We start from the raw sequence: 19945 nt of genomic DNA, 5'->3' as shown, positions 1-19945 counted from the left end.
TTATCGTGCGTGTGGCCAAGTTTCCTGTGGTCACATGAAATTTGTTTACAGTGACCAGTACTGGCTCTCAGTGTTTTGTGCTGTTATTTAGCTGTAATTTATCTCTAAATGATTTCTAAGAACCCAGTTAGCAGTGAAAGTCTTAGTAATACCAATAGATAATATTGACCTCCCCGATCCTGGAAATTCTCTTGTTCAGCAACGGACAGGTCCTGAGGGTGCCAGACTAGAGACTTTGTTTGACTTCTTATATATTTATTTCAGTAGTTGAAAGCATACTCACTAACAGTGTCTTGGCAGTCTATATCTTGTTTTCTGAAGTTGGAAATTTAATTACTAAATTCTTGTCCAAGTTTTGGCACTTTCAATACCTTATTCTGAGTAATTGTAATGATATCAATTTAAAAAGAAAATCGTATGTTTTATTGCCTGCCTGTGTTGTGCAGTTTCCACTGTTTCCCGACGTGTGGAAATGTGTAACTTTTCTTTTGATTTCAGTGGGACTACTTTTGGGGAAAAGGTATTCCTCCATGTAAGAAAGCGTGGCAGACTTAGTCCTTACATAATAATGCAAATCATGCTCATCAGATTTCATATTTTGTGCCAAATATTTTTATTTTCTTACAGAGTAAAAGGAGCAGATCTCACAAAATGTGATGAATCATGTGGCTACAAGGCAGAGGAAGGATGCTATGAATTAATTTTTTTTTTTAGTGATTTAGAAATAAAGCAATGTTTAATAATAACAGGGTAGATAATGATAAAGGGAAATACTGATATTCTTTTTTATTTTTTTTTAAAAGATTAAAAGACTCCAGTATGGCAGTATCCTTATCTCGAATCTTAGCTATTTGGACTAATTCAGCATTGGATGTCCTTGAATCAAGCTCCCAAAATCTAAAGTGCAGTCTCAATGGAAACTCCAACACAACTGTCAAACTGCTGGAATATGTGTACACGCATTGGGAACATCCTTTGGATGCTGTTAGACACCAGACTAAGTTGATATTCAGGAATATCTTGCAAATACACCAAGCCGCTCTTAAAGGATCTGTTGTAAAACCGGACCCTTTCTTGTCAGGGTTGACAGAAAGCTTGCTAAGTTTAGAATGGCATGTTAAAGGCAAATATGCTTCACTTGGCTGTCTTGTGGAGTGTGTGGGTGTTGAAAATATTTTAATGGCAGACAGAACAATCCCGGCACAAATTTTGGATGTAATGTGTGATCAAACTCTTGCACCCTATGCAAGTGATCTTTTGGAAACCATGTTTATAAATCACAAATGTCATCTGATATCTGTATTTCAAAAAAACATCTGGATTAACCAATGGCATGAGACCTGGGTATCTCCTCTTCTTTTAATATTGTGTGAAGGAAATCCTGACCAAACTACTTACATAATAGATTACTATTTACCAAAACTGCTGAAATGTAGCCCTGACAGTCTGGCCTACATGATTAAAATTCTTCAGGCTTCAGCTGGTGCTAATATTGGTAAGAATATTTATAGTTCACATGTTTAGATAAGCGGCAGCACTTTTACAGCTATGACTTCTTATTTGTCTTTTCTTGGAAGTAGTAAGTGGGATAGGCAGGGTGAGAAATTCCCACCTTTTCCAAATTGCTCTCAGCATAGCTGAGTGCTCAAGTAAGAGTATCTCCACTTAAGTTTTGTCTTCTCCCTCACCATAAAGCAAAGTGTCGTTCTAACTTTACTTATTTCTAAATTCTGCCTAATAGTTTTGTTATTTATTTGTATTTAGTTATAAAATGCATGAGTTTCTACATTATTTTTGTGTGTTTTGCCCATATTTTTTAGAAATACTTGCAAACAAATTTAGACATCAGTCAAATGTGTTCATTTTTCATAAATTATTTTTGTTATACTGGGCTGTGGTTACATGGTTTATGGTGCTGATCTCGCTATATGGTTTGACAGTGGTTCTTAGAGTGGTCTTGTGAACTGCCGATGCTGGTTTTCTGAGGGTTTTTTGGTGGAACTTCGAATGAGAAACTTAAGGAAACCAGGAATGTGAGACCTGGCTGGATTCATAAGAAGATCATTCTCTCATGTAATCACCCACAGACTGGAAAGATGGGGGATGCAGGAAGTAGAATATTGACATCCCAGCCAGTAATGTATTAATTAAAGTTAGTTACAGAGTTATTAATGTGTTAATATTTATTCTTTTGTTAGGCTCTTGCAACACCAGAGGTGCTCTTGGAGCCTTGATGGCATGCCTGAGAACAGCCAGAGCTCATGGACACTTACAGTTTAGAGATATGATGAGAGACGGTTTACTATCACCTGGATGTATAAAGCAAAGTTTAGTTCATCAGCATGATCAGGTAGAGGAAAAACGTTATTTCTGTGCTTTAAAGTTGGAAGAGTTGGATAGCCTTACAATATTTTATTTCAGTATCATTATACAAACTTTCTGTCTCAAGTATTTATTGCAGGTTAAAGTAAAATCTGTAGTTCACTATGGAATATTTTGTAGGTTCGCATCGATGCTTTGGGTTTGCTTTGTGAAACTCATCGGAGCACAGAAATCGTGTCTATGGAAGAGATGGAATTAATTCAGTTTTTTCTTGCGTACAATTTAAACAGCCAGTCTCCTGCAGTGAGGCAGCAGATCTGTTCCCTGCTAAAAAAGGTGATCATCATGAATAAACAATATGTGGTAAAGCCCATGCATTTATAATTTTGCACAGTTTAAAACCAAGTCTCCTAGCATGTTACATAATGGGGACTATTCTTTCAACTGAATTATGTATTTTTTGTGAAACTGTAATGCTTAAGAGGTCTACCTGTTAAATCAGGGTGGAGAGGACAGGATGAAGGAATGTCAGTAATGTGATCATTACATGGCTCATAAACTTGTACACTTTTTAAAATTCTAAGCAACTAAACCTGAAAACTATGCCTGAAATATCATGTTTAAATCATATTGGTTATAATTCAGTGTGTCTGATCAACTATGTTTTGCTTGTGTTTAAAAGTTGTTCTGCAGGATACAAGAAAGCTCCCAGGTTCTTTATAAACTGGAACAATGTAAAACCAAACACGACATAATTAAAGAGTCAGCTAAATGGGATCATATTTCAACTTTACAGCAGTATGAAGTAAGTATAGGACCTATTACAATCAGGCTAATAATAGTAATAATAATACTTGGCATTTTTATAGCCCTTGAAAAGTGTCTTCATAATACAGGAAATTCAAAATGATTGATGTCCAGCTTTTAGAAAATTGAAATTAATGAAGAAAAGCCATCCAGGCTGGGTATCCTTTTCCACAATTGATTTTTTTGTGAAATCTTTGGTGTGTGGCAAAAAGACTATTTGAAAGTGCTGCTGCCACTGCTTTTCTGTGTGTGTTTGGAAAGAGTTTTCTGCTTTCTGAGTGGCTCAAATTTTTTACCTCTGTGGTGGGGGCATAACTGTGTGGGTGTCCTCTTGTAATGAGAAATCGCGTACATTTTTATTCATCTGCATAGCATATAAACTGTACTCAACACATGTCTTTTGTAATCTTCAGATTTTCATGTCATCTATATGTGACAAACTTTTTGAAGCCCTATTTCCTGGCTCATCCCATTCAACCAGATTTTCTGCATTAACTATTCTGGGATCAATAGCAGAAATCTTTTCAGTTCCAGAAGGTGAGGTGTCTGACTTTCCTGGTGGGTCGATAGTAGGGTTAAAAATTGGGCCTGCTTACAAAAGTGCACTGGTTAACTGAGTACTTAACTTTGTGTCAGTTTTTCAAAATTGAGGCTTAAGGTACAGTTTGCTGTATTATTTATTTAAATAAAATGAAGTCAGTAGAATAAGAAAATTCTGATTTTGGAATAAGTGCACATGAAGGGATAACAAATACAGTTTTAATAAATTATAGGGAATTTAATATGCATTAACATGTCAGTCCCATAACATTATGAATATGAAAGACTCAAATAATACTGGGTTCTCAAAGTACTGCACACGAAAATGAGGAATGTTTTTAATTAGGTGGTTGCTCATAGTCTGGTGCTATTAACTGTTAAATATTGATGCTGTTTCTTCCAGTATGAGGACTATTTGAACATTCTGAAGTATTCATTATAGGAGCCTTTTTTGAAAGGTGTATGATCAATAAATTTTGTGCTTAGATTGCATGAGCAGTGTACAAACAAAATGGTTTGTAAAAATTATAGAGAAAAATATAAGTATTGGAGCAAGACAGCAGAGTAACTCATTAAATTCTTACTATATTTTCCTCTTCCCCAAAACACTTGTTCAAACTATGAATGAATTAATCTTAATTTCCTAAGAAAACTTGTGAATATCAGTTTGTAGTGAGAGGTGTTATAACTAGGACCCTACCAAATTCATGGTCTGACGAGCCAACCCCTTAAAGGGCCCCTCCCAAACACATCCCCCGTGTACATGCTGGCTGCCTGCAGCAAGCAACCTCCAGCACAGCACTCAGCAGAGCCTTAGTTAGCCACCATACTACTGCCTGCCATGGACCCGCAGCACTTCACTGACAGGGACACCTTGGACATCATGGCCGGCCTGATGGCCAGCCTGACAGCATGCAGGTTCCCCTGGAGCACCCCTGGTCCTTGTTCCAGCCCCTCTGTCACCTCTCGCAGTACCCCACCAGCGGGGAATTGTGGGACGACATCGTCCTTGGAGAGTGGGATGACAACCAGTGGCTCCACAGCTTCCGGATGACTTGGGCCACCTTCATGGAGCTGTGCAATTGGCTGGCACCAGCACTTCGCCACCAGGACACCTGCATGTGGCCTGTGCTCCCCCGGGAGAAACAAGTAGCCATTGCCCTGTGGAAGCTGGCCACCCTGGATAGCAACCACTCAGTTGGCCGCCAATTCAGGGTGGGGAAGGCCACTGTCAGGGTCATCCTCATTGAGGTAAGGTACCCATGGCGGGGTCCTGGGGAGTGGGGTCTGAGGGATCGGGGCCCTGGGGAGTGGGGTGCCGGGGAGGGGGTCCCCCATATGCTACCACACACTCACGGGCGCCTGTGCCCTCTACCCCCTATAGGTTGTCACCACCATCAACAGGATCCTCCTGTGCCACCTAATCTGCCTTGGAGATGTGGATGCTGCCATGGCCGGCTTCCAACAGCTGGGATTCCCCAACTGCATCTGTGCATTGGACAGCACTGACATCGCCATCCAGGCCCCACCACACAGCTGGGGACGGTACATCAACCAAAAGGGCTACTACTCCGTTGTCCTCCAGGCCCTCGTGGAGGTCCAAGGACGTTTCACAGACATCCGTGTGGGCTGTCTGGGCAGGGCCCACGATGCCCGCGTCCTGCAGAATTTGTGGCTGGGCTACAGGATGACAGAGGGCACCTACGGAAGCTGCCAGTGAGGGACGTGACCACGCTCCTGTGTATTGTTGCTGAAGCTGCCAACGCACTCCAGGCCTGGCTAATGCACCCCTACGTGGGACGCACCAATGAGAGCTGGGACCTCTTCAGTGCCCACCTCAACCAGGCCAGGAACACCGTGGAACGGGCATTCGGCTGTCTGAAGGTGCGTTTCAGGCGCCTCCTGATGCGCCTGGAGGTAGCCAGCCCAGTGTTCCCACAGTCCTGGGCACCTGCTGTGCACTGCACAACCTCGTGGAGAGCAAGCAGGAGTTCTGTGGCACACTGGGCAGCCGAGGCCGTGCCGCACTATGAGCAGCCAGGTGCAGTCCTGTGTCGCCAGGTGCACCGGGACGGGGTAAGCGTGCGGGAGGCCCTGCGGGAGACCTTTGCCTGGGGGCCCCCATTACCTGGCCTGGTTAACTCCCATGTAATCCCACCCCTGTTCTCACCCCTGCCCCACCAGCACCCCTCTTGCTATTCCCACCTGAGTCAGGACACGTATCACAGTTAAATAAATTCAACTGCTATTTTTGGAACACAAAGAACATGTGACTATTTGTGGGGGCGGGGCAGGGGGTCAACTATTTACATGGGGTTTGGGGATGAACTGTATACATGGGGAGGTGGGGGGCCTCAATCCTCCGTTGGAGTGGCTGGTTGGGAGCCACGACAGCCCCTGGAGCTGCAACCGCCCGGGGTCTGGGGACCACAGCGGGGTCGGGATGGAGCAGGTGGTACAGAGAGGTAGGGCTCGACGGGTATCTGGGTGCTCGGACTCGCAGGGAGGAGTGGGGGGACGGATGGGCAGGGCTCGCCTGACCACAGCCAGCATGCCAGCTCCCACCGCCTGGCCGCAGTCATGTCGGCTGGGAGCAGAGCTGCAAGGGCAGTGGGGGCAGAAGGGGCACAGGGGGTCTGGGGAAGAGGAGGGAGCTGAGGAAGAGGGGAGGTGGGGGGCTGGGGAAGGGGGAGGCTGGGGCGGGGGGCCAGGGGAAGGGGGGGTACTGGGGAGGAAGAGGGGGCTGAGGAAGAGGGGGCAGGGGGTCTGGGGAAGAGGAGGGGACTGGGGAGGAAGGAGGGGCTGGGGCAGGGGGGCGTTCTGCGGGAAAGGCCATCCATGGGGCAGGCGGTTGGCGATGGCCTGCTCCCAGGCCGCCGAGATACCTGGCCGCCTGCTCCCAGGCTGCCTGCTCCATGGAGAGCCATTCCCACAGCAAGTGGTCGCACTCCTGCCATGCAGCTGTGTGGGCTGCTGCCAGATCATTTGCCCAGCTGTGGCGGTGGCTCCTCCCACCACAGCACCCAGTCCGGGGAGGCATCACCCCCTCGCCCTCCTCTGCTGCTGCGGGGCTCCTGGGCACATGCAGGGGGCTGGGGTGGCTGGCAGATGCCGAGACTGTGAAGACCTAAGGCGAGAGGGTGGTGCCCCGTCAGTCATGAGCCCAGGTACTGTGGGCCAGTGGCCTTGTCCCCACTGCCATTCCACCCTGCTTGTGGTGAGCGGCTCTGGGGTGGCCCGTCTGCTGTGGGGGTCTGTCAACGCGGGGCCATTAGAGTGGCTGCCGCAGCCCTCCCGGGCTTCTGACCCTCATGGCAGCCCATGGCCCCATGCCCCCCTCCCAGCAACGATGATGGCCATTCCCTGGGTCCCTGACCCGTGCCCATGTGCCCAGGCCTGTACCGGCTGCATCAGGGACTGCCCCCTCCCCCGCATGACCAGGGCACCCCACGTCCGATCCTACCTGAGGTTTCCTTGGGTGGTTCAGGGGAGGCACAGATGGAGGTAGCCCAGCTAGGGCCCTGGGAGGGCTCAGCAATGCACAGTGGTCCCTCGCTCTTGTAGTCACTGTCCCTGGTGCCAGCAGGTACTTTGGGGCCTGCAGTAGGGGGGCCACCGTGGGTCCTGGCTGGGGCTCCTCACCCTGCCCCTCCAGCTCAGCTGTGTCCAGGGTCTCCTTGGGTGGTGCAGCCTCCCTGGGTCCCAGCAGCTGGTGGAACTCCCTGAGGTGGAGGCAGGTGGCCAGTGCCGCCCCTGACTGCCTGGCTAAGTCCCTTGCTCGGGCATAGCCTGGCCGCAGGTCCTTCACTTTGGAGCGGACCTGGTCGGGGGTCCGGAGGGGGTGGCCCCTTGTGGCGAGGTTGCTGGCGAGGCAGGTGAAGGCATCCGCATTTCTCTTCTGCCCCTCCATCCTGAGCAGGATGTTCTCATCCCCACCAGACACTCAGCAGGTCCTGGACTTCAGCTTCCAGCCAGAGGGCCCCCCCTCTTTGGGGGCTGCCCAGAGCCCTGGGAGCCCTGCCGCCCAGAGCCGTTGGCTCCATGGGGATCCTGCGGGTCTTGTTTGCTGGCAATCAGTCTGGCCACGGTGGGGTGTCGCTTTCTGGGGGTGCTAGGGCATGTCGTCTGGCCACCTCATCCTCCTATGGTTGCCAGCACACTCTCAGCTTCCTGCATGGGGTTACTGTGTCTCTGCAGCTTTAAGGCACCCACAGCTGACAGCCATAGAGCTCTGGCTACTGGCGGGATGGGCTGGCTGTGTGGACCACTTTTAATTTTGAAATGACAGCCAAGGAGCAGCTGCACACATTTAATTTTGAAATCAACATCGAAAGGAGGCATTACTCCCAACATGGGAGTGGAATAATGATTTTGAAATGAACTCTTTTTAATTTCGAAATTAAGTTCGAAATGAGCAGTTGCTGTGTAGTCGCTCTCCTACTCATTTCGAAATTGCCCCTCATTTCAAAATAATTTTCGAAATGAGCTGCTAGCATGGCCACAGCCTCAATGTTTAGCTAGGGAATATTGGGTTTGCATCATCAGGCTTTTCATGGGCCAATTAATGCTTAACAAATCAGTTGCGTTAGAAATGAAGGTTCCACAGTGTCCATTATTTCCTATGTTGACAAGACCTTAAGGTTTGTGGTAGTTCCATTAAATGAAAGTGGAGTCCATGCTCTTGTTGTTGGATGATGATAAAGCATAATGGCAACATTGGTCTTTGAACAGGTCAGACGGAAGCAGTGCTTCATTTGGGTCACGAGATTGATTCTACACGTGTTCAAACTCTAATCCAGTGTTTTGCCAGCACATTTGAGGAAGTAAAAGTTTTAGCATTTGATCTTCTCATGAAACTACAGGGTGTGTCAGATTTACAGGTACGATATAATTTTTGTTAAAAGATACGGATTCCATAAAACTCATACTTCCCATTTTAATTGTTTTATCAAGAATACACAGATCACTCCTCAAGGGAGAAGATCAAAATGGAGGGTCATTTTCACAGTAGCATATGAAGAAAATATGTTTTTAATCTGATATCCTTTTTGCCTCTGGTTGGGAGAATAGGGACAAGGTTTAGTGGGGAAGGGAAAGGAACCTTAAGAAAATGAACAATGCCTAAGTCATGACTTGCAGCCACATAACCTTGTATTACGATTCATAAATTAAGGAGAGGTCAGGCAAAGTTACTACTTAAAGCATTAGTGATGTGATATCAATTCCTAGCATATTTGAGGTAGTGTACTGTTGAAGACGCTGTCTTCCTAAAGAGTGGAAAACCTGAGGATCAAACCGCTTGTGATCGCTGAGCGTCCTGTGGCACACTTTTATAGTGACTTGAATATGCTGGCAAAGTTCCAAGCTGGGTGGTTATTTGTCCAGTGTGTACATTCCTCCTTTAATCGCAGTTGAACAAAATACTTGTTACTTTCTGCTTTTAAATATTGTGTTGCAGTTTGTTGAACTGCTTCTGCCCTGAGCCCTGAGGTATTTCTGTGATGGATTAAGTGAATATAGTATGTCCTTTGCCTATCACTAGGTAAGGAATCCCAGGAGAGAAGGCAATAAATACACCTTGGGGCGTTCTGCACCAAAAAATTACAAATTCTGCAAAAATTTGCAAGTTGTATTCGTCAATAATAAATGCAGAGGCTCCAGCCTGGCAATGGGGAGCACAGGTCACTGGCTGCAGCGTTCACCACCCTAACAGAGAGGCTGCACTTGACACTGACACAACACCTCAACATGTTCCAGAAACACTGTGGAGCCCTGTCTCTCTGGGGTAGGTGCACCAGGTGTGGGGCAGGCAGGTTCCTGCTAGCAGGATGCAAGTGTGTAGGGTTCAGTGTAAGGTAAGAGGATTTTGTGTTGGACAGTCTGGGTGCAGTAAACTCAATTGGAGCTGGGGAGGTTTAGTTTTAGGGGGATCTGGGTGTATGGAGGCTTGTTTTGTGGCAGAGCTGTTGCATGTGTAGGGCCAGGGGAACTAGGTGGGGACTTCCAAGAGATGGTGGCTGGGGCTCAGCAGGGGGCTCCGAGTGATGTAGAGTGTAGTTGGTGGACTGAGAGTCTGGATGCTTCTAGTTGTGGTCAGTGGCATGGAGGTCTGGATGTGGGGCTAGGGTGGTGGAGGTGGGTGGGGCTTATCAGGATGGGCGTTAAAGTGCAAGGAGCTCAGTGGGACATAATCTGGGTGCCTGGGTTGGTTGGGGGGGCGAGGATTTGAAGGCAGGAAGGCTCCAGATGCAGGGGTTGAGGTTCATTGAGGTGGGGTTTGGGCATGGAGGGCTTGAGGGGTTTGGGACATACTTGGTGAGGTGTGGGAGGTCTGGATGCACAGGGGTTGGCTGGATGGGGGAGCAGCTCTCCCTGCATGATGACCCCTTTCCCTGCAACAAAGGAGCAGTGGGGGCAGGAAGCAGGGGAGGATGCTAAGCTTCATGAAGCTATGGGAGGTTTTTGGGAGTGGATCTGACACAGCCCCAACCACTCCTTCCATGGAAAGAGCAAGTCCTGTCCTCTTCAGCCCAGCCAGTACTAGTTGCTAATCCCAGCTCGTGGCAAGAGTTACTAGCTAAAATGTCCTGAGCTGCACAGTGATTTACTACTTCACTGACTTCTCTGAGTGCCTGAAAAAGCACATCTCTGCTTCTGAAAAGTGACTGGTAACTGCTCTTCCAGCTTTCCTTTGCTTCTATTTCAAAAAGTAATTTTTCTGTGGGGAAGCAAAGAAATCTTAAAGGGACATGAATTCTTCATACACAGAATAGTGCATAATATCCCAGGAGTGACTAAAGAGTGAAAAGTGTTGCCTTCCTTTTGATGGGTGTTGCTGAGGCATTTGAGTCACTTACTGTTGAACCTTAAATGAAAACATTCAGCTCTCGGTGTGTCTACCTTTGTACTGTGGTTGGCTTTAAACTTAATAAGCTGCTTCCTCTGTTTTGCAAATTGTCCTTTTAATTTACCTGATACGGGTGTATTTAATTCTTGCAATTTATTATCCTGAAAAAATATTTGAAATGGATAAATGAATCAGTGGGCAGCTGCTCTTTGTTTTGTGGGAGGGGGGGCGGTGTATGTGTGTGCACACGTGCTGCAGAGTGTAGACTGGGTTTTTCTATAATCTGTGAATGTCTTTTTCTGTGTGTAGTCTGTTTCCAGTCCAAATACAGAAGAACGTGTTTTTTTCATAATTGGTTTTTTACGAAGACTCTTATTTTAATAAATCTGTAGTAACTGAAAATCAGTCCTCAAAGTGTTAAAAATAATTAACACTATTGATATACAAACTCAAGAAATATGTACATTGAAAATTACTGATTTTTTTTTTTTTGGTTGATTTCAGGATTCTGAGAATCTGTATCTCTTATTTCAAGCAGCCATGGATCTTAGCATAAGTACCAAGCCCTATGATTGTGTTACTGCCTCATATTTGCTGAACTTTTTAATACATCATAAAAGGCTGCTGAGTGTCTGCTTAAAAAGTCAAGAATGTGCTCATACATTTCAGATAGATGAAGATATGCCTGCAAGCACCATGGAAAAGAACACTTTAGCTGGTAAGTTCTGAGTAATTAAGAACTTTTGGGGTATGTTTGTTTAGAAGCCCCCATCTTGCTTTCTTGCAGGGTATTGCTATGGGCATTCTGGAAAAAAGAAAAGTACCTAAAATTATATGCAATTAGGTTAGATTTAAGCATTATGGTTATTATAAATAGAGCTGTCTGAGTGGTGATAACAGTTGCAGGTCAACTTGGGGATAGTGGGGTTTTTGTCTTTTTTTTGAGGAAAATAAAATAAAGAAACTACCAAGATTGAGAGGTCATACATTCCATAAAACTTCCTATAATCTCAAACTGGATTTTTAAACCAGCACCTAAAGTCATGTTCTGACAACTAGAGGAAGTACCCTGAGTTTTTTCGTGGTGCCAAGCACCAGCAGCTCCTGTTGAACTCCTCTTGAATTCCTGATAGCCTTTTGTCTGCCAGTGTAACCACAAAACATAGGTACAAAGCTAGGGCCTTATGTTTTTAATTCCTCCGTACCTCAGAAATGTTCTCTCCTATCTTCCTGTAGCACAGGTGTTAGACTTGTTCTATGGGGAGGGCTGAATTCCATTTGAAATTTTGCACAGAGATGAATAGTAGAGTATATTCTTTATGCAGTAAATAAACTTTCATGTATTTATTCAGCACTTTACTGTTGCTCTCTGAATTGCTTATTGTGAAAATATGCTTCACTGTTATTTCTTCTGCTGTTTTTTTTCTTCTGTTTTCTTTCATGCAGCAACTACTAATTGCCTGCCCATAACCTTAAATCTCAAACTCTTAAATATTCCCCTGCTAAAATAAGCAACAAAATATTATTTACATTTAAAATGCCGTTAGGCTTTAAACAGTTACCACTCCGTTCTCACTAATGAGAATAATTAGGCAGGGGAGTTCACTCCTCCTAATTATTGTTTCATGTGATTCAGACGCACCACATTGTGTTTTGATTACGTTCTATTCATATTTAAATAGTTTTCATTTGGCAGCTGTGAGGGCTAATTTTTTTTTTTTGAATAAAAGCTGATCTTTTGCACGGTTAGCTTATAGATATGTTGTAGTGGCTTCACAAATGAATCAGATAAACTGGATCCAGCCACAAACCCTGTCCATCTCTTTGTGTACACTCCAAGCCCATCCCTAGGGGGACACAGATTGTCCAGGCCCTGTCCCTGGCCCTGCCCTGCCTCTGCCCATTACTGCTCTGCCCCTCCAACCCTCACTCCACCTCACCCCAAGCCCTGTCCTGTCCCCACTCCATCTTTTCACACACCTGCTTGCACCCTTCCGTCCCCATTGTACCCCTTCTCCAAAGCCTCCATACCCCAAGACACGTGATCTGGGGGCTTCCTGAAGGGCCTGAAGTGGGGCAGCAGCAGAGGTTGTGCCCCTCTCACACTCACTGCAGTGGCCAGAAGTGGAGTGACCCAACTGCCTGCTCTGCTGCTTCTCCCAGCTTAGTTACTCCACTTCACTGCGGCAGCAGGAAACAGAGCACTCCGGCTGCTGCTCTACTCTTGTGCGCCCTTCTCATATACGTGTGGTACTTCTGTTCGCTTCAGTGTGAGCCTGTGTGATTGTGTCAGCTCAGACTAAGGTTACATATGGACAGCTTGTTGGTGGATATTGAGGCTGCATCTACACTGAGCTCTAGTCCTGACAGTTTGATGCAAGTAAGCAGTCCGGAAAATGCAAAACGGTGACTCATTTGCATATTCACACTGCTAATCTGCATAGTGACAGACAGGTAGCCATGTTAGTCTGTATTCTATCAAAACAAAAAAGCAGTCATGTAGCACTTTAAAGACTAGCAAAATAATTTATTAGGTGATGAGCTTCTGTGGGACAGATCCACTTCTTCAGATCACAGCCTTACCAGAACTTTACATATTGAGTCTGTTCTGGTAAGGCTATGGTCTGAAGAAGTGAGTCTGTCCCACAAAAGCTCATCAGCTACTAAACTATTTTGTTAGTCTTTAAAGCGCTACATGACTGCTTTTTTGTTTTGCTAATGTGCATATTCATGAGGCTAAGTTTGCATTTCAGCAACAGACCTCAAACTGTGTAGATGTGGTTCTGCTGGCTAAAGAACCCCAATTGCTGGCAGCTCCTTATGCCTGATTTTTTTTTTTTTTTTCCAGGCATAAATAAGGGGCTGCCTACAAAGGTTTTTTTTGCCAGCAGAACCATGTCTACATGGTGTGAGTTCTGCCCTGGTATGCAAATCAGCAGTATGAATATGCGTATTGTTCATATGAATATACAAATATGTTTTGCATTTCAAGATTCTTATTTGCTCACTGTAGACACAGCCTGAGTGAATGAAAAATGTGGGTAATGTTCTGGGGGAAAAAAAGACCTACAGAAGAGTGACAAGTTTAAAGAGAACAATTACTGAACTATTTACATTAATTTTCCTGTTGGCAAGATTAACCTGTATATGTATTTAAAATAATTTGCCCTTTCTGTGTAATGCTTTTTATTCTAGTTATCAAATATTTGTTAGCAAACCTTGAACGAGAAATATTCCAAGCTGAAAAGTCTCTACTGCAGGCAGCAGCTTCATTCCCAATGTATGGGAGAATACACTGTATAACTGGAGCTTTGCAGCAGTTACCTTTAAAGTGAGTAACACATACCATTATGTGTAGTGATAAATCAGTAGTGAAACTGACTTTCAGCCATTCACAGGAACATAAAAGAATGCCGTGAAATTCACAGTAAGATCACCAGTGTGTATCCTAATGCTTAGATTCTTTACTGTTTCGATAGGTTTTTATTTTAAGTAGGAACTGACTTAATAATTTTGATTTATGAAACATCTTATTTAAAATTAATGGTATAATAAAGTGCAGAAGCTGTTTGTATTTCAATTACTTCTTGAAGTTCTGAGTATATAATTACTTTAAACTCCCTGTTTGTATTTTTTTCTTAAAGTAACTTGACCTTGATGACTGAATGGAGGCAGATGGTTTCAAAGCTTATTTTAACGTCATACAGACTTTCGGCTGTCGTATCTCCCATTGTTCAAAGTTCATCACCAGAGGGCCTTATTCCAATGGATACTGATTTGGGTAAATTCATTTTCACAATAATTGAAGTCACTAGAATTTTATTTAACATGATTTGAATACTTGGACCTCCGAAGTTACGAAGGGTTACAACCTGGGGGAGTGGAAGCAGGGAGAAAGGCCATGCAGGGAGAGGGTCCCCAAGAAGGCCAGGGCTGGCTGCACAGCACCCCAGCCCCCTGGGAAGGCAAGCTCTGGCCATGCAGCTCCCTTACCCTTCTGGAATGCTGGGGCAACCCTGCCCCGACTCCTCTCCCTGCCTCTGGCCCTGGCCCTGGGACTTGGCTGGGAGGGAGGAGTTGGGAGCAGCCATCACCACCACTAGGCCATGGTGGCTGGGGAAGGTGCTCCTCAGAGTTGAGCTCTGGCTGGCGCTGTTGACTCCCACTGCCTCCTTGTCAGGCAGCAGGATGTGGCTCCCATCAGTAGTGGCAGCTGTGGCTCAGCTCTGAATGGGCCCTCCCACTTCTTCTGCTGGGGAGGGATGGTGCTGCTGAGAGCCATGCTCCAACTGCGTCCTGCTGCTTGACCTGGAGGTGGGGATATTCAGTAGCAGCAGCCAGAGCTCGGCTTCTCTCTCTGCCATAGCCTGACAGTGACAGCTGCTCCTAGGTCCTTTCCTCACCCACAGCTGGAGGTGACCCAACTGTGCCCTGCCTCCATTACTGCCCAGCCAGAGCTGCCCACAGCAACCTCCCACAAGGTGTCTTGGGTGGTAGACAGACCAGGACAGGGAGAGCGAGGGGGACGGTGTGGGAGAGGTAGAAAAAAGGAGGGGGGTCAGGGTGGTGGGGGAGGGGGAAGAGGCCCCAGGGAGGCTGGGGCTGGCCATGTAGCTCGCTGACCCTGCAGGAAGAGAGGGGGATTGGCAAGCATACTGAGCAGGAGGCATAGCCCCCGAGTATTTATAAACAATAAAACTATTTTAAAAAGTCTCTAATAAATTTATAATTGACCAGACAAAAGTATTTTAAAAAAAATCATACATTAGCATTTAAAATCCTCCCAGGAAGACACAGTGTGTATTGGGTCTGGGCCTAGTAGACTATTCTGTAAAGACTTTTTCGGCATGTAACTGCAACTTATCCTTAGCTCCCCTTATCCTTAGCTCCTAACCCCAGTGGCAAGCTTCCTGATTCGAGTTCCCCATCAGCTTGCCATCCTTCTGAATTCTACAGAGACAAATGAAGGCAGTAAGGGAGGCTGTGTTAGGATGTAAATCCATTGTATCAGATGCCAGCAGCTTCACCCCTCCGCCAGATATATTAAGCTATTGCAGCGACTTTGAATAAGCATCTGTATTTGCACATGGCCACATAAACTTCCTAGTGACTCTTATAGGGAACTTCAAGCAATATAGGGCCAAATCTTGCTGAATTTATGAATGTAAAATATTCCTGTTGCCCTCAGCCAGGTTACTTTTCTGCTGTGCTTAATTTGTGCCAAGGTTGAGCCTTGACACTTCTAGGCTTGGCAGTTCATAGTCTTGGCAACTCTGGTTTACTGCATTAGTAATGAATGTAAAAAAAATTGCTTGAGGCCTGACACCTAATTAGTTAAGTCACATCATCTCCTTTACAAATTAAACACTGATATTTGTGAGTAAGGTGAGCAGCACTAAATGTATTTTTTGTTAAAGTTTGGTTATATGTGTTTGGTATTCTAAAATGACAATGAAGAGTAATTAATTTTATTTTGAAAGTTTTGGATATGTGCTAGACTTTTATTCCTTTGAGATATTTTATTTTAAAATACCAGCACTGTAAACCATTAGCTAATTTGGATTAAGGACATATTATCCCACATTCTAGTGTGGAGCATAAATATTACTTTAAGTGAGTAGAAGGAAGATTTGTTTTCTCAACAGAGACAGAATTGATTATTAGACATGTATTTACTTTTTATTACTAATCAACTGTTTGCTAGTAAAAAAGCATGTGTGTGTGTGTGAATATGTATGGTGGGGGCAGTTGTGAATGATAAACGTCAAAATGACAAATTATTAGTTTAAATATTCTCCTATTTACAACTTAGAAAGTACAGATCGTTTGCAGATGATCCTGAATGAGATACAGCCACGAGATACAAATGATTATTTCACTGAAGCAAAACTAATGAAAGAACACCACAAAATAGAGTTTGAAAAAATGACTGATGACAAGCCAGCTGAAAATGTTTGCCCAGAAATCAGAGGTAATTTAGATGCTGCTTTCTTAAATTAAATCAGGATATTTTCCACAGAACAAGCAATTTTTTGTGGGTGATCTAAGTTGGAAGTTATTTGCATTGGCCTTTCGTTTTTAACAATAATGTATATGGAGATACACATCTTGTAGAACTGGAAGGGACCTCAGAAGGTCATCAAGTCCAGTCTCCTGCCAGGACAAAGCACCATCCCTTTTTTTTTAATTTATTTGCCCCAGATCCTAAATGGCCCCCTCAAGGATTGAATTTAAAACTCTGGATTTATCAGGCCATTGCTCAAACCAGGGAGCCATCCCTCCTCCAGCAAACACATCATGAAGTAGCTTATTTATGGGCATGCTTTTAATTCACTGTTTGGCTAGAAGTTTGTGATTAAAATCTGACTACAAGTGAAAATGAGTCATTTTGGTGTTGGCCTAGTATCTCTTGCCTTGTTTTACATTTGCCAGTTTATCTTGTAACATCTTTTTATCAAGCTAGGTTTAAACACACTCTGCTGTTGTCCTAGTGTAGCTTCCCTCTCCAGTGTGCATAAAGCCGGTAAGGGATTTATTAATGTTATAAAGCTTCAACTCACCAAGTGACACAATAGCATGCCTCTTTTTGACAATTCCATTATTAAAATACTAGGGGATATCTGGATTGTGTTCTGTGGCATCTGTGTGCACTGGCAAATAATAGTTGCAGTTTAAAGTGCAATTATTTCACTGTTGCCAGATGAATTTTACATTTTACAGGATTGAGGGATATCTCAGCAGTTTGAGCATTGGCCTCCGAACCCCCGGGTTGTGAGTTCAGTCTCTGAAGAGGCTGTTTAGGGGTTTGGGGCAAGTAGATTTTTTAAAAAAAGGTTTGTCAGGGATGGTGTTTGCTCTTGCCAAGAGGGCAGGGGACTGGACTCAATGACCTCGTGAGGTTCCTTCGCTCTATGAGATATGTATCTCCATATATTATTTTTTTATTTTTTATTATAATAATTAAAAAAAAGTCTTTATGATGATTCATAATAATCCCTAAAGTATACAAAGTTGTATTTTACATAGTATTTTTAAGTTAAAATATTAAATCCTCCAATTTTCTTGACTCATATATTTTCATTAGTTTAAGAGCTGTGTTTGGGCTGTGCTTTTTATGGAAACTACTACAAAAACGGTTTTCTACTCCTTTTATTGTAGTTCATGTGATGAACACTAGATGAGGCTGTTGCATTGTAAACATTTATGCTTATGAAAGGTCTGGCAAAACTTTTGCATCTAAGTTAAAACAAATAAGATGGTAAATTTTGGACTAGTATTGAAGCTGTGGTTTTATTGTCAGTTGAATGGCTTCATTGACGAAGCAAAGAGCTTCTGTCTTTTGACATATCACTTTGATTTTGTTTTTGTTAAATTTCTAATCCATGCACAACAATTTAGTACAGATATCTCGAGTAAAAAAATTTATTTATATTAAAATGATTTTTATAAGAAGATTAAACTTAGAAGCACTGACAATGAAACGAACTTTTAAAATGTATGCAGCTGAGCTGTCTATTACATCTACTTTATTTAATTTTTAAGGTAAAGAAGTGCAAACATGTGATGTAACAGCTCAAATGGTTCTGGTATGTTGCTGGAGAAGTATGAAGGAGATATCCTTGCTTTTAGGGATGCTATGTAAACTTCTGCCTTCACAAACTGTGTCTGAATCTTCTGATGCATTAATAACAATAGAACAGGTATGAAAAGTGCTATGAAATTTCTGGGAGAGGGTTCTAAACATTTCTGGAGGGGGGAAAAAGGTACATATGGAAAAGTTGCATTCATTATCTTGTATTTTATTTTACATTGTTTATTTTTTTAATAAATTGTCATGCAAGAAGTTAGAGTTACCATATTTGAACTTTCAAAAAAGATGACACTCCTGAGAGGGACTGTATCTGTATCAGTATCTACCAATTCATGTTGTAGTAATGTGTTATAGTATTTGAAGGGTCAAATATGGTAATGCTAAAGAAGTCTAATGAAAACTGTAGTCATAACAGATGAGAAAAAATAGGGTAAAACGTTATTAAATTGTACATATTTGTTGAATTAATTTTCTGCTAACAAACTCATGAAATGTTCATTTTTGTTTGGTAGTGTTATGGCCTTTGCCGTGTATAGACTGCAGCTAGTGACATTCTGTCCTGCAAGGACACATTAAGCACACAAGCATACATTAATTCAGAAACATGACTTTTGGACTATGTCTACTCTAGCCCCCAACTTTTGAAAGGGGGATGCTAATGAGACATTTCAGTGAATATGGAGTGCCTCATTAGCGTAATGGCAGCTACGGTGCTTCGAAAGTGCACACACACTTCAAAATCCCCTTATTCCTTTGAAAAGGACCCCATATAGATGAGCTGCGTGCGATCAAAAATAACACTTTCGAACCGCCGTGGCCACCATTGTGCTAATGAATGGCTGCATATTCATTGCAACACCTCATTAGCATATCCTGAAGTGTCTCATTAGCATCCCTTTTTTGGAAGGTGGGGGTGGTCTAGTATAGACATAGTCTTGGTGAATTAAGACTCAGTCCAACATCTTTTTCTCTTTTGAAGCATGGAAGTTTAGACTTAAATTGAAAACGTTCTTTTCTTGGACTTCATACTCAGCAATTTCAGAAGAGAATATGTTCATTGTTTCTTAGTATCATGTTCACCATAACGCGGTTGATTAAAATTATAGACGTTTTGTGTGGTAGGACCCTCTTTCCACCTTCCCACCGTGAACTTTTAAATTGGAATACCACAAAAGCTAGCACACTGTTTGGGAATGTTCAAGAGGCTTGAGTTCACTGTTTACTAGAAATTAGTTTACCACAAGCATTTTATTTGGGAGTATTTTGAATTTATTAGATTTCTGTTTTTAATTGATGCTATTTTTTCTTTCCCTATGGTTTCTACAAAACCAATTGCCAGCATGGGAAACTGAAATATAAAGAACATACTTCATTCCCCCCCTCCAAATGAAAATATATATTTAGTTTTTTCCTAAAGTGTTACAACATTCTAGAATAAAACAAATATGCATAAATAAGCAATGATACTTATAAATAGTATGCTGATGATCTAATTTCTTATGTTGTCTTGTGTGCAATGCCTTAGAAATAATGCTAGTATTTTTATTAATACGCTGTCTGCAGCTCATATGTTTGCATCTGGTTAGCAGCTGTGGTTGTACTGTTAAAAAGCGATGTAGTTTAGATCAGAGAACAGCAATATATCTCCACTGTTCTGTTCCTTAATCTGTTCCAAGTCAAACAGGAACTGGTATATTGGAGTTAGTCAGCTCTAGAGCTGGCACCTTCATCCTCACTTGGAAATGCAGCCATCATTAATGCTTGCTTCATTAGTGAATGTCAGTTTATTTAGACACACAACTCTGATTTTCATAGGTGACTCTCTCCACTTTCATGGC

At 43.4% G+C, this 19945-nt stretch overlaps 1 protein-coding gene across 4 annotated transcripts in view; it reads left to right on the top strand.

The window, feature by feature from the left end:
* The window catches only part of THADA (THADA armadillo repeat containing), a 310355-nt gene that overhangs the window by 30788 nt on the left and 259622 nt on the right, over positions 1 to 19945 (top strand). For all 4 annotated transcript variants that reach the window (XM_074989608.1, XM_074989609.1, XM_074989610.1 and 1 more), the window contains 11 exons: positions 804 to 1495; positions 2199 to 2350; positions 2503 to 2658; positions 3005 to 3127; positions 3543 to 3666; positions 8401 to 8549; positions 11021 to 11234; positions 13712 to 13847; positions 14161 to 14297; positions 16329 to 16487; positions 18059 to 18216. In XM_074989608.1, coding sequence (XP_074845709.1) covers positions 804 to 1495; positions 2199 to 2350; positions 2503 to 2658; positions 3005 to 3127; positions 3543 to 3666; positions 8401 to 8549; positions 11021 to 11234; positions 13712 to 13847; positions 14161 to 14297; positions 16329 to 16487; positions 18059 to 18216 — 2200 coding nt within the window. The remainder of the gene's footprint in view (positions 1 to 803; positions 1496 to 2198; positions 2351 to 2502; positions 2659 to 3004; positions 3128 to 3542; positions 3667 to 8400; positions 8550 to 11020; positions 11235 to 13711; positions 13848 to 14160; positions 14298 to 16328; positions 16488 to 18058; positions 18217 to 19945) is intronic.

The sequence above is a fragment of the Carettochelys insculpta genome, chromosome 3 (genome assembly GCF_033958435.1).
Source record: "Carettochelys insculpta isolate YL-2023 chromosome 3, ASM3395843v1, whole genome shotgun sequence".
NCBI classification, from domain to species: Eukaryota; Metazoa; Chordata; order Testudines; family Carettochelyidae; genus Carettochelys; species Carettochelys insculpta.
Note: the sequence above shows the minus strand (reverse complement) of the source record. Positions and strands in the feature narration are given on the sequence as shown.